The sequence below is a fragment of the Neltuma alba genome, unplaced genomic scaffold, assembly GCF_004799145.2.
Source record: "Neltuma alba isolate B1F8T4 unplaced genomic scaffold, ASM479914v2 tig00012339_pilon, whole genome shotgun sequence".
NCBI classification, from domain to species: Eukaryota; Viridiplantae; Streptophyta; class Magnoliopsida; order Fabales; family Fabaceae; genus Neltuma; species Neltuma alba.
Genome location: NW_021636848.1, coordinates 1 through 13468, shown reverse-complemented (window position 1 = coordinate 13468; position 13468 = coordinate 1). Strand labels below are relative to the sequence as shown.

Here is a 13468-nt window from a genome sequence, read left to right as displayed (position 1 = left end):
TAGTTAATTATAAGAAAAATGACACATTTTTCCTAAAACACCATAATCATCTTTTTAATACCTCCTCTCCCTTTTCTAGATTATGGTTGAGGGAGTATTTATAGAGGTAATTTAAAAAAAAATTGATAAATATGAGAAATGGGTCTTATATTTAGGACCAAAACTAACTCAAGAATTGAGTCCTGTATTAAAAATCGGAGGAGTATTTATTTTGACTGTGTTCAAGCCATATGTTTGACATATATTATGGACATCATAAAAAGTTGATTAGGGTTTTACAACCAAGAAACTCCATGTCTGAACTTATTTTTGGAGTCCAACCGTAAATTAAAGGGATATGAGTCTGTATCTTACTGATATTGTTAGAGTTGAACGGGAAATGCTGGAATGAAGCTTAGTCTTGGAGCATTTCCTGCATCAAGTAGATATTTGTATTTGATGCTGGAGAAAATTTATCTTTAAGCCTTAAATTAAGACCAGAGCTTCTTGCATTATTTATAATGGAAACTCCGTACGGTACATTATGATTTGTTTTTCCTACAGTGCATCAAGTATTTCACATGCTAGTGAATCTTATTCATGTTCTAAAATAAGTAATTGCTTCGTCAAATAGTATTTTTCTATAAATTTAATTTTTTTAATATTTAAAATTATATTTATGATATGCATAGAAGGAATAAATGAAATTAATTAATTTTGACAAAATCATTGCCATTTTTTTAGTAAAAAAGTTCTATACCTCTGTCCGTGTGTGTGCATTCCTTTGGTGTGAATATATTTATATTTTATTCTATTGATGTTGTGTGTTTATTGCCCAAATCTGTGCTAATTTGCTGTTTAACAATAAGGTTAAATTCTTGTCTAAAATAGACTAAATAAAAAGTTCTTATTATGTCCAGTGTCATGTTTTTAGCACCAGTCTATGAAATGGATGCTCTTTTTTCCATGATAAAAAAGGACACGAAAATTTGATTTGAGCATATTTTTTGGCCACAAAAAAATCAGCATAATTAAGCTCTTTAAAAATATGGGTGCAAAACACTTTAAAAGAATGCTCTATACGAGAAAATAAATATAAGGGAAAATTGTAATAAGGTCTTATCCAAAAAAATTATTTGAAATTATCAAATTATTCTGAAGTCACAAAGGACCCCATTACAAGAGATATTGTGTCACTCTTGATTTTAAGGCATCAAAATAAAATTCAGGAACAAAATTGAATTTTCACTCTTTAATTAACTTATTAAACTTATAGTTAAATATGGATAGATCCTTTTACAGATTTGTCTTTGTAATTTTGTTGGTTGAAAAAAAAAATGAAGAGGACTAAACTTTTCATCCCATCCAAATTGAGAGAGTTTGGAGGAATAATTAAAATTTCTTTCCTCCTGTTTATATAAACCTCTTTCCTCCCACTCTTTTCAATACAATCTCTATTATCCCTTTCCGTGTATTGAGGGAGTGTTTAACAACTTTTAAAAGTGCTTCTCAGAAGTATTTTTTCGTAAAACGAGACAAATTCTTTTATATATTTATTTCATAAACCGTAAAACACTTCTAAAATTATAGTTTGGTTTCCATCTAAACACCCCCTGAATCTAACACGTATTAATATGTTAATTGCTTCTGTGAAACAAATGACAAAAGATCATTACACAAATTTTACAAAGTTAAACAGGTTTATAAAAAATTTAAAAATTATTTTTCTATAGTTCAAAATTTTAAGAGAATCATTTACAAATTTATCAGATGGTAGGAACTTCAAAAATATTTAAAAGGTTAAGTTTCTTCTATCTTGCGAACAATTATTGCACAATCACTATTTACATCTTATTCTTTCCTTGTCTTTACTTTTGAAGATAATATATCTTTTTTCTTTAATCTCTATTCTCACACAAATCTTTCTGCTTAAAAAAGAAAAACCTAATCTAAGCTTGGCTCTAATCTTTTTTTTTTCCCTGTTAGACATAAGTATTCTTTTATTAAAGTAATTCTAACAAAAACACTATATAAAGTACTAATTTAGGCACTTTTATTAATAGAAATTTGAAACTTTATTTATCATATTATCAGAAATTAATTCCTTTTGCTATACTCAACCTAATATTATTTGTGGGAAAAATGTGATGTAACCTTACTTCATCATCCAAGAAAGTAAATAAATACCAGTTAAAAAGGTAAATAAATATAAATAAATGTCACAAAAGAAAAAAAAAAGGAAAAAGTTTACTGAAAAATTCATTAGTAAGAAGAATCTTACAAATTTTTACACATAAAAAATACTGATTTTCTATAAAAAAAATTAAAAATTGTTTTTGAAAAACTCGGGTGAAAAAAGGGAGCGAGGGATGGCTTCAGGTCCTGACCTGGGAGTCTGGGACCGGGTGTACCAGCAGCAAGCCAAGAGTGGGAACCGGGTAATAGAGAAAAGAGCATAGCATATCAGGGCGGATCATGGGTCGCCGAGCTGTAGCGAAGTTGATCAGCTCGATTGCATCACGCACCAAATCATCTTCATCGCCGTCACTTCCTTCTTCTTCCACTCAGATCCGTCATTTGACGTCGGCGCCACCCTCTCCCGCCGTTTTTGTTGACAAGACCACACGCGTCATCTGCCAAGGCATCACCGGCAAGAATGGCACTTTCCACACCGAGCAAGCCATCGAATACGGAACCAAGATGGTACCTTTTCCGGGATCTGTATTTCCTGTTTGCCTGTGTCTGGTCAACTTTAACTATTTCGTTCACTGGAATTTAATTCTGCGAACGATTTGTTGCCTCTTGGTCATGTCTGCTCAGCAGGACGTTGAATTCTATGGACATTTGATTATATATATGTATATTAAGATCTAATCGCTCTTCTATCTATTTACTTAGTTTCCGTGCCATTGCTTAGGGGGACAAACATGATGTCAAATGGATGAGCTCTTATTGATATTGAAGCTACCCTTTTCTAAACAGGTTCTTGGATTGGGCTTTGATTGAATATATGTTTATATACAATTGGGATAATCGTTGGTAGCGAGTCGTGATTCCGGGCATGGGAGCCTGATCGTTGGGTATATACATGTAAGGACATGACAACTGATATTCTGGGACCTTTTCGAGCTAGCCAATTACAACATAGGTTTACGCAATAGAAACTAAAAAATTTGCTTTACCTATGAATTTAAAATTTTGAAACTCTCTTGATTAGAAATTACTCTCTCATGCGGGTGAACTGGTGGAGCCCACCTGAACTTATTATTAGACCATTGGATTTTCCGTCATGCTGAAGGTCATTTTCGACCAACAGGTAAGAAACAATCCGTTTAGATTTTTAGGATGCGAGCATAATAGAAGAGTAACACGTCATATGGACGGCTTTTTCTGACAAGAAAAGAAGCACAAAGTGTCATTGCTATCAAACCTTGTGCGGGAGATTTTTTATCATATTGGAGGGACTTTTTTTTTTTTGTAAGACTTGAGGCCATTTCTGCATACATTTAATTTAGGTTCCTGTATCAACAACTGTTGGTACACATGGATTTATAATTGATGTGTGCATGTATTATGTTTCTGTTTGATAGCTCTCTAGCATGTCTATTTAGGTGACTCTTTTTGTTTGATTGTTGAGTATAGGGTATTTTCATTTTAATGTTATTTTGCTCAAATAGGTGGGTGGTGTAACACCAAAGAAGGGTGGAAGTGAACACCTAGGACTTCCTGTGTTTAACACTGTTGCTGAAGCAAAAGCTGAAACAAAGGCAAATGCTTCAGTCATCTATGTTCCTCCACCATTTGCTGCAGCTGCAATTTTGGAGGCAATGGAAGCGGAGTTAGATCTTGTTGTCTGTATCACTGAAGGGATTCCTCAGCATGATATGGTAATTCAGTCTGTACTACAGAATATGTTTGGGTTTGTATTTTTCATGGCATTGGGACTCAATAACTTACATTTAAATGTTCAACTTTCTTTGCCTGCTTATTTTAAACCACTCCACTCATGTCACTCTCTGCTCCCTCCTTTCCTTTTTATAAGAAACAATTTCTCCCATAGTGGTGTCCCTAAATATAAGAAATAAACCCTTTTTGTCTAAAATTTTAAACTACTCTTTTCACTTTTACCCCCATTAAAGATATGCCACTTATTATCTCTATGCAATAAATTTTCACTCATTGTCTCTCGGGTACTCTTCTTACAAATGAGGGTATAATTGAAAAAAATATGTCTATGTCTTACACATTTATTTCTTTTAACTAAATTTAACTAACATTTTGAACTGCATGATTTTGATAGTTGTTTCTTATAATAAAGTTCGGAGGGAGTAAATATTCCTATCAGGTGCTTTTATCCTATCATTTCTAGGATCCAGTTTTTGGACTATTTCAATTGCTGCACATAATTTTGTGTAGTAGTCAATCTATTCATGATTGATAATGCATACCTTGATCATATATGTCTTTGCGAACAATGATTATGTAATAAAGCCATTGAAAACAGTATTATTGCAACCCACCCTTCTGCTGCGTTTAAACAAACTTGAAGTTCATATTTTCAATTTTCAGGTACGAGTGAAAGCTGCTCTTAATAGACAGTCCAAGACTCGTCTGATTGGCCCAAACTGCCCTGGTATCATCAAGCCTGGTGAATGTAAAATTGGAATCATGCCAGGTTACATTCATAAACCTGGTCGTGTAGGAATTGTTTCTCGTTCTGGCACCTTGACATATGAAGCGGTGAGCTCCAGTTTTGGGCTCTTGAAGACTACAGTGATGGTGATAAAACGCATGTGTGTGTGTGTGTGTATGTATATAACAATGAAATCTATCTCTTCAGGTTTTCCAAACAACTGCTGTTGGACTTGGACAATCCACTTGTGTGGGCATAGGTGGAGATCCTTTTAATGGAACAAACTTTGTTGATTGCGTGGAGCGATTCCTAGCAGATCCCCAGTCTGAAGGTACCTCATATCTTATTTCGTGTCTTTCATGTAAATCAGTTATGGTTTAGAATCCTTAAACTCTGTTGTAAAGTTAAACTCATTTCTCCTCTGTCCAAAGAAAAAAAAAATAAAAAAGAGAAGAAAAGAATAAAGTAGGGTACCTTAATTGGATGTGTAACATTGTAAGATGCTCCTACCCTCCTATCTGTGTTGGTATTTTGGTGACTTCTTTGTTGTGCTAGCCTGTCCTTTTCGGTGGAGTCAGAACCTTGGTGCTGTGTACAATTTATAATTCTTACCGAAGTACTTGTTTCCTAGAAACATCAAACAAGATAGACAAATTTTTTATGACCTGTAACATTACTGGTTCTTTGAGGTGATCGGCCAAAGGGTCGTTGTGTATTGGGTGAAAGTTTGACAGTGACGTCAAAAGTTGATAGAAAGATATGATGTCTGAAAGTTGAATATTGACCTCATGGGAGCTGGGAAAAGAGGAAGTAGGGAAGATCAATCTGATTTTATCTAGTAATGTAGGGCCTTATCCATCATGCTGGATTTCTTTCAAAGTAGGGTGGTGTTAGAGGGTAGTTTTTTTTTTCAGAGTGGTTCTATGTTGTTTTGTGTTTTCATGAAGTAGGATTTCATGATTCATGATATGATCCTGTGCGGGTTATCATATTACTATAACTTGTTTGTATTTGTTTGCTTTCTTCTTCATCATACTTGTATTCTTTGTTTATGTTTGTTGTTTCTTTGTGGAATTTAGGCATCATTCTCATAGGAGAGATAGGGGGAACTGCAGAAGAAGATGCTGCTGCACTAATTAAGGTCTGCTTTCTATTTTTTTGTTTGTGCATGGATTTCTGTTCTTTAAATTCTTATAAGCATCTGCAAAATTAAAATTATTTCCCTGTTTTGTAGAAAGGAGCATAAGTCTATTATTCGTATTACTTAATGTGTGTGGAGAAAGGTTTTACTTTATATTTTGCTCGCCAGCAGAGGCTGCACTAAAACATTAGCTGGGTGCTACTTGTGTTGTCGCTATTATATTATAATTAGATTAACTTATACGCCACTGATTTTTCTTCTGTTTTAAAGTCAATAAACTGTTTTTACTTCTTAATAACGTGCATCATGTATATTCCAATCCATAAACCTAGTCATTTTCTTTAATTCTCTTGTTCATGCATGGTTTCCTGTTTTTATATATCGGTTTGTTCATGTTAAACAATACTTGGACACAATTCCTCATTGTATCTCGAGATCTTCTGATACTCTTTACTGAGGTGAAGACTGAAGTGCTATAAGATTTAATTTAATTAATATGTTATATATGATTTAGCAAATGTTAAATAAGGGAAATCAGACTATTAGTTTTAGATATTTAAAAATATGCTTGGATGGCTAAAGCTATACACATTGGAAAAAATGGTGGACAAAATACATATATATTACATCTGGCTCACTTGGATGGTTATTCAAATGCACTTTCTAAAGATAACTTCAAATTCCTGCCTTTGGCTTGGGGCATTTTGAAATGCGTGCCTCCGTATCAGGTCTTTTTAAATGGTTAAAATTACTTAATCTATCCATACACTATAGCTTTTAATGCAATTTTATTTTTGTAAATGTTTATTGTAACAAAAATGATGTCGAGCTGCCTAAAGGAGGGTTGTAGTTGACAAACAGCCAACAAAAGATGAAATATATTGTGAATGTAGATCCTTCTTCTTTCTTGGTGTATAAAACGTCAAATGCTCATTTGGTGTTTTTCGACACTAGGCATGCTTGATACCTCACTTCTTCAGATTAAGCATTAGTGCTTATGTTCACATAGTTGCCATGTTCTCTGTCCATGGGTTCTGAAAATAACTTTGAAGATTTCGAATGAACTACAGGAAAGTGGGACTGAGAAGCCTATTGTTGCATTTATTGCTGGATTAACGGCTCCCCCTGGCCGTCGTATGGGCCATGCTGGAGGTAAGATCTTTTATCAAGTTTTGAATCTCATGGCATCAGATGATCAGATGAAAAATCTATTTTAGGTTGTTGATTGTCATGATAAAGTTGTGACTATGCTCCTTCAGCCAATTCATTTTCTTCCTTTTTGTTTGTCTATCTCAAATTGTTTTCTTGGCCCAAGTCGATACTAAAACAGGTGATGATCAAGTTTTTAGTGGGACATGTTCGACTAATAATTATTTATTATTAATTCTATGATATTGGTTGCATCAAGCTATAAAACATCAATATGCAAATGAAAATCATGACACAAAACAAAAATTTGAAGTCACGAAATGCCAGAGATTGAGTTATTCATCATAATTAAATTAGAGTATTGAATTATATCTATGAAAAATCGAACAAGTTTATGAAACAGTTGCCAAAGGCCAAAGATGCTCTCCCGTTGAAAAACTGTTCTTCTATTCTCGAATGTAGTTCTGCAGTTATCTTTGTCAAATACTAATTAATGCTGAACACTTGTTCTCATCATTATTATTGTTATTGAATGAAAGTGTGCTTTTTAGATTTATGCATGTGTATATATTCACACAGACACACACTGAGAGAGAGAGAGTAACACAAATATAAACAGAGAGAGAGAGAGAGAGAGAGAGAGTAACACAGAAATATAACTTTGTGTAGGATGCTCTTCTATCTTTACATCCAATCTTTTGTTTTCTCCTATCCGTTGTTAAATACATTGTATGTGCTGCTTTTGTAAATGTAATCCATTCGAATTGGTTGCTGAGTAGTAAATTATTTGTGGGCCGCTGACATTGACATTATTTAAAAAGAAAGAAAACCAGCACTCCCTCTGGTCTTAAATATAGGTCACTTCTAGCGATCTCACGGAAACTAAATAAAATAGTTATATCTTTAAAATTCTGAAAATGAAAAATATTTTTTAGTTTTTCCCTATTCAAAATCATGAATTTGAAAAAGGAGAGTCTAGAAAGTTGGAAATAGGGGTAATTTTGGAAAAAGTTAATTGGTGCCCTCCATTTTTATGTAAAGTGACCGACCAATATATAAGACCATTAATTTTTTCAAGATGATGACCAATATATAGGACTGGAGGGAGCAATTTTCAAAATTGAGTTAATTAGTGCACTGTGATTATACTAATCGGACCCTCTCAATTTTGTTTGGTTTTGCTGGTGCAGCCATTGTGTCAGGTGGCAAAGGTACTGCTCAGGACAAAATCAAGACTCTCAGAGAAGCTGGGGTCACCGTAGTGGAGTCGCCTGCTAAAATTGGAGCTGCCATTCTTGATGTTTTCAAGCAGAGGGGCTTGGTTCAATAGTTTGAGAAATTTGACACCATTCAACCTTATAACAAGTTCAAAGCTTCCTAGTTGGCTTTCTGTGTCAAAAAGCTGAGAACGTTTGATTTCCATTGATATATCATTGGATCACTCTTCCACATTTTTATCCGGAGACGAATTCATTGAAGTGAAATAAAAGTAATTCAAGATTCTTACTGTATTTCTTTTGTGACCTTTTGAAAACGGTGAGCAGATGATTGTTTCACTGATTCACTTTGCTGTGAATTTCAGACTTTCAAATTGGTTTTTTGCTGCAAAGATGGGTCATTCAGTAGTATAATTTGGAGCCTCTGTTTAGGCATGACAACAATAATAATTCCAAAAAAAAAAAAAAAACTTAGTGAATTCTTCAATCATATTTTTTTCATGTGTCCTTTTTTCATATAATCATTTAATCCTAAATTCACATGAAAAGATAAGATATATAATTGTGTAATTAGAGAAGTTGACATGTTAAATGTAATGAATTTGATTTAAGTATTGTCCTAATTCAAATTATGAATTTTAAAAATCCATCGTTTTATATTGATTATGGGTGCACAAAGTTGTCTGATCATCAAACACTTAGATTGACTAGCTGGGATCGTTTTAGCTTAATCAAGGTCAGGGATTCGATCCGAAAGAAATTTGAAAAAAGCTTGTCTCAGCTTAATTTGTTATACATACCAGTTAAATTAGATTAGTCTAGTTTCTTAGCTCCCAAAACGATAAACAATAATATTATACACAGACAAAATTTTACTTATATGCATAAAATGTGTATACATTGTTATTTAAGACAATAAACTCAATTTTTTAAGAAAAAAAATAAAAAAAATTAAATTAAAATTACATATAAGGATTCGTTTACAAAAATTGTTGTCAGAATATATACTAATGTTGTACTAGATCCCTATTTATAATTTTTTAATTTTGATGGGTTTTTTTTTTGTGATTTTCTCTTTTTTTAACTTATAAACATTTGCAGTTTTATTTACAGAAATTGATCGCACAATGTTAATAATATCCGCAAACAAACTTAGCTACAAAAGAATCGACTTTACAGCAATTGGCTAACGAGTCGTCTTGGATCATCGTTAATCGGCTCTCCCATTTAGCCAGCCAAAAACTTGACTTTAATCTAATCCCAGTTAGTTCTAGGGTTTTGCGCCACTGGTCTACGTCCACAACCCATCTCACTGTTGACTCACCATTTTCCCGAGAAAATTTGCATGGAAAATCCTGGATGGTAATCCCACATCTCCAATTAACATAGATCCCTACTTGATTTCTTATTCCAATTATGGCCGGGAAATCTGAACCCTTAAACGGTGTGAAATCTGGATCGAACCAGAGCAGTCCAGCAGCAATGCAGGCGTCGGCACTCCAGGCCGATCTGTCGAATATCTTTTCTTTGAAGAGCTTTAAGCTGAAAACCAAGCAGCAGGAGCTGCTGATCCGGGTTTCCATCCTAATGCTCGTCTATGTCTTGGCTTTCATCACTCGGCTGTTCAGTGTTCTGCGGTACGAGTCCATGATCCATGAGTTTGATCCTTACTTTAATTACCGGACCACAGTTTTCTTGACTGAGAAGGGTTTCTATGAGTTCTGGAACTGGTTTGATTCTGAGAGTTGGTATCCTCTGGGTCGTATCATTGGAGGCACTCTTTACCCGGGTCTCATGGTCACTGCTGCTTTAATTTACTGGGTTTTGCGATTTCTGAGGTTTGCGGTTCACATCCGCGAGGTCTGTGTGTTAACAGCACCGTTTTTCGCATCGAACACTACCTTGGTTGCTTATTTCTTTGGCAAAGAGATTTGGGATTCGGGTGCTGGTCTTGTTGCTGCGGCATTGATTGCTATTTGTCCTGGGTACATTTCTAGATCGGTGGCTGGATCATATGATAATGAGGGTGTTGCCATTTTCGCCTTGTTGTTAACATTTTACTTGTTCGTGAAGGCGGTGAATACAGGGTCGCTTGCATGGTCTTTAGCTTCCGCTTTTGGATACTTCTACATGGTTTCTGCCTGGGGTGGTTACGTGTTTATCATTAATCTGATCCCACTATATGTGCTGGTTCTTTTGATCACGGGAAGGTATTCAATGAGACTGTATGTTGCTTATAACTGCATGTATATTTTGGGAATGTTGCTTGCAATGCAAATTCGATTTGTTGGATTTCAGCACGTGCAATCTGGAGAACATATGGCTGCTATGGGCGTCTTTTTCTTGATTCAGGTTTCCTTTTTGTTCCTTTTTGTTTTTTCATTGCCTTGTTGAATAACTCGTGGCATGGTAGAGAATTTCTTTAATGTGTTTAGCATCTAGAATGTTAAAATATATTAGCAAACGGTACTTCTAGGGAATCTATAGCTTTAGTTAGTTGGGTGAGATTCAATAATGTGATTTATTTTTGGGTGCCTCTGCCTTCCTGTGTTCTCTTCTCATCTGAGTCATTTGACTTAACATGAATTCACTAAGATTCATTGGCTTTGCATTTGATGCGTGCCCTTTCCCTTTTTTTTGAGTTTATATTTGCATACTAATGAAAAAGGTTTCTATTTAGCACCATACATTTTCAAGGTTTTTTTTAATGTAGATATTGGCATTAATAAATGTCTAGACATTGTCAATATTTATGCAATTGCTTTAGGATGCGGAATTTCAAGCCCTAACATGTATTGTCTTTGCAGGTATTTTACTTCCTGGATTGGGTAAGGCATTCTCTTGCCGATGCTAAATTGTTTCAGGCATTTTTGAGGATCACGGTAACTACTGCAGTTAGTGTTGGTGTCATTGCTTTGGGAGTGGGCACAGCATCTGGTTATATTTCTCCATGGACAGGCAGGTTCTACTCCTTGCTTGATCCAACCTACGCTAAGGATCATATTCCAATCATTGCATCAGTCTCTGAGCATCAGCCAACTGCTTGGTCATCTTTTATGTTTGATTACCACGTCCTCCTCTTTTTCTTTCCTGCTGGGCTCTACTTTTGCTTCAAGCGGCTGTCAGATGCAACAATTTTCATAGTTATGTATGGTCTTACAAGCATGTATTTTGCTGGTGTGATGGTTCGATTGATTCTTGTTGCTACACCTGCAGTATGCCTCATTAGTGCTATTGCAGTTTCTGCCACTGTGAAGAATTTGGCTCAGCTTGTAAGGGCCAAAAGCAAAGCCGTTCACAGTGGTTCTAGCAAAGGAACTAGTACTGTAAAAGGTTCTTCCAAGGTAAGATACTTCTGAGAAACTGGTAGAATGAAGGGTTTCAAAACAAATTGCTTTTCAATGCTTTGATCTATTTCTTTTTCCCCTCATCTACTAACCTAAGTTTGCCTATGGCTGAAATGCATTTTATTTTGATGAGAACAGACTAGCAGTTCTTGGTAATGTTTTCTTGGGGTGTCAGATTAATGTTAATGCTGTTTGTTAATGTTTCTTATCATCACTTTCTCCCAGCCCATTGGTGCTTGCTCCTTTCTCATAATTATGACAGATTTACAGGCTGGAAAAGGGATTTTATTGGGCTGTGGAGTTAATTGTTGCACCGGATAGATGCAATCATTTTGTGCAAAATTATATTCTTTTTATCCCCACCCCCTTTTTTTGTCCTTGAAGTATAATCTAGCTGCACTTTTCTCTTGTTTTGATATCATTGAACATTACACGTGCACAACTTGCATGATAGCGGTCACTGATATAATGGTGTTTCTGTATCTTAAACTGTACTGATGGTCAAAAGTATCTCACCTGTGCTAAAAACAGCTTTTATTTTTTTGGGTGAAATTTTCTTTAAATTGATGTGATGATGTGACAAATTATTGCAATTTCTTAAAAACAGGGTTTGGTTGATCACTCCCAGCCTTTCCAAAGAAATGGTGCCATTGTGTTACTTCTTGGTGCCTTCTATCTGCTCAGCAGATATGCCACTCACTGTACCTGGGTCACATCAGAGGCTTACTCATCTCCCTCAATTGTCTTGGCTGCAAGGGGGGCCCATGGTAACAGGGTCATATTTGATGATTATCGTGAAGCATACTTCTGGCTTCGTCAGAATACTCCTCCAGATGCTAAGGTGATGTCATGGTGGGATTATGGTTACCAAATCACTGCCATGGGAAATAGAACGGTCATTGTTGACAACAACACCTGGAACAACACACATATAGCAACTGTTGGGCGTGCGATGTCTTCTTACGAGGATGAGGCTTATGAGATAATGCGATCACTTGATGTGGATTATGTTTTAGTTGTCTTTGGTGGTGTTACTGGTTATTCTTCTGATGATATAAATAAGTAAGACCTTCTGAGACAATGTTTTATATTTGGAATTTTCATCCATTTTATATACTTGCTTCATGCATGTCGATCTAGCAATTTCTTTGTGAAAAATTCTATTTAGACTTCTCTTGCAGTCACAACTGTTGACATGATACTGTTGGCACCATTTGTGTTTGGCATAGAATGTAAGTTGTGCAACTGATCTCAGATGGAGCCACTTGTATCCAGATGTGAATGCAGGAGTTATTTAAGTAGCGTGACCCCTTACCTATTCCTGTTGTCATCATTCCAACTTCAGGAATTTATGTGACTTCTCAGAATGCCTTGTTCTCTTGTCATGCTTTTTAGTCTCTTTACAAACTTATGACTGCTGGGTTTCAACTTTATATTCTAAAATTTTTGGAGACCTTCCATCATTAAGCTTGTGCATATTCAGTTAGTTATGTTTTAAAATTACAAACACCTGTGTATATATCTTTGCACTTTGTGTGGCTTTTATAATACTTGGTTCTTCAGGTGGTTGTTTCTTTAGAGCATGCACAATAATGTGGATTGTCTAATCACTGACTTGTGCTGAGATTGGATAATGCATTTTTAACATGTCAATCGCTTTTTTTCATCTATTAAGATTATCTAGTTATGCTTTATTACTTTTGTTGTTTTCCTTTTTTGGTGAATTACTTCCGTTCTTGATATCAACATCTCCTTTTTACAATTGAGTTCGTTTTCTGGTTGATTTCATTTGGGTTCATATTGTTTTTCTTTCCAGTTATATTGCTTCTGGCACTTATATTATACTTGTAATTCATGATTTGTGTAGATTTCTGTGGATGGTGAGGATTGGTGGTGGTGTTTTCCCTGTAATAAAGGAACCTGATTACCTGGTCAATGGAGAGTATCGTGTAGATAAAGGGGCTGCTCCCAAGATGTTGAACTGTCTAATGTAAGTTTCTTG

General features: G+C 35.1%; 2 protein-coding genes across 2 annotated transcripts; both read left to right on the top strand.

Annotated features, from left to right (window-relative positions):
• Window positions 1-2364: 2364 nt before the first annotated feature.
• Window positions 2365-8530, top strand: LOC114726093 (succinate--CoA ligase [ADP-forming] subunit alpha-2, mitochondrial). Its single transcript, XM_028912657.1, has 7 exons — window positions 2365-2682; window positions 3657-3866; window positions 4549-4719; window positions 4820-4943; window positions 5692-5753; window positions 6824-6905; window positions 8093-8530. Exons 1-7 carry the CDS (start codon window positions 2455-2457, stop codon window positions 8230-8232), a joined length of 1017 nt encoding a protein of 338 aa, XP_028768490.1. The 5' UTR covers window positions 2365-2454; the 3' UTR covers window positions 8233-8530.
• An 841-nt stretch (window positions 8531-9371) lies between these two features.
• LOC114726091 (dolichyl-diphosphooligosaccharide--protein glycosyltransferase subunit STT3B) lies at window positions 9372-13460 on the top strand. The gene is made up of 4 exons (XM_028912656.1): window positions 9372-10471; window positions 10927-11463; window positions 12074-12528; window positions 13334-13460. Exons 1-4 carry the CDS (start codon window positions 9536-9538, stop codon window positions 13458-13460), a joined length of 2055 nt encoding a protein of 684 aa, XP_028768489.1. The 5' UTR covers window positions 9372-9535.
• Window positions 13461-13468: the final 8 nt, after the last annotated feature.

Bases quoted from the DNA above. Each gene is read 5' to 3' on its own strand.
- LOC114726093 (XM_028912657.1), top strand. From the start codon at position 2,455: ATGGGTCGCCGAGCTGTAGCGAAGTTGATCAGCTCGATTGCATCACGC. The intron at 5,754-6,823 runs GTCTGCTTTCTA...AATGAACTACAG, and splicing joins ATGCTGCTGCACTAATTAAG to GAAAGTGGGACTGAGAAGCC. The intron at 6,906-8,092 runs GTAAGATCTTTT...TTGCTGGTGCAG, and splicing joins TCGTATGGGCCATGCTGGAG to CCATTGTGTCAGGTGGCAAA.
- LOC114726091 (XM_028912656.1), top strand. From the start codon at position 9,536: ATGGCCGGGAAATCTGAACCCTTAAACGGTGTGAAATCTGGATCGAAC. The intron at 10,472-10,926 runs GTTTCCTTTTTG...TTGTCTTTGCAG, and splicing joins GCGTCTTTTTCTTGATTCAG to GTATTTTACTTCCTGGATTG. The intron at 11,464-12,073 runs GTAAGATACTTC...TCTTAAAAACAG, and splicing joins CTGTAAAAGGTTCTTCCAAG to GGTTTGGTTGATCACTCCCA.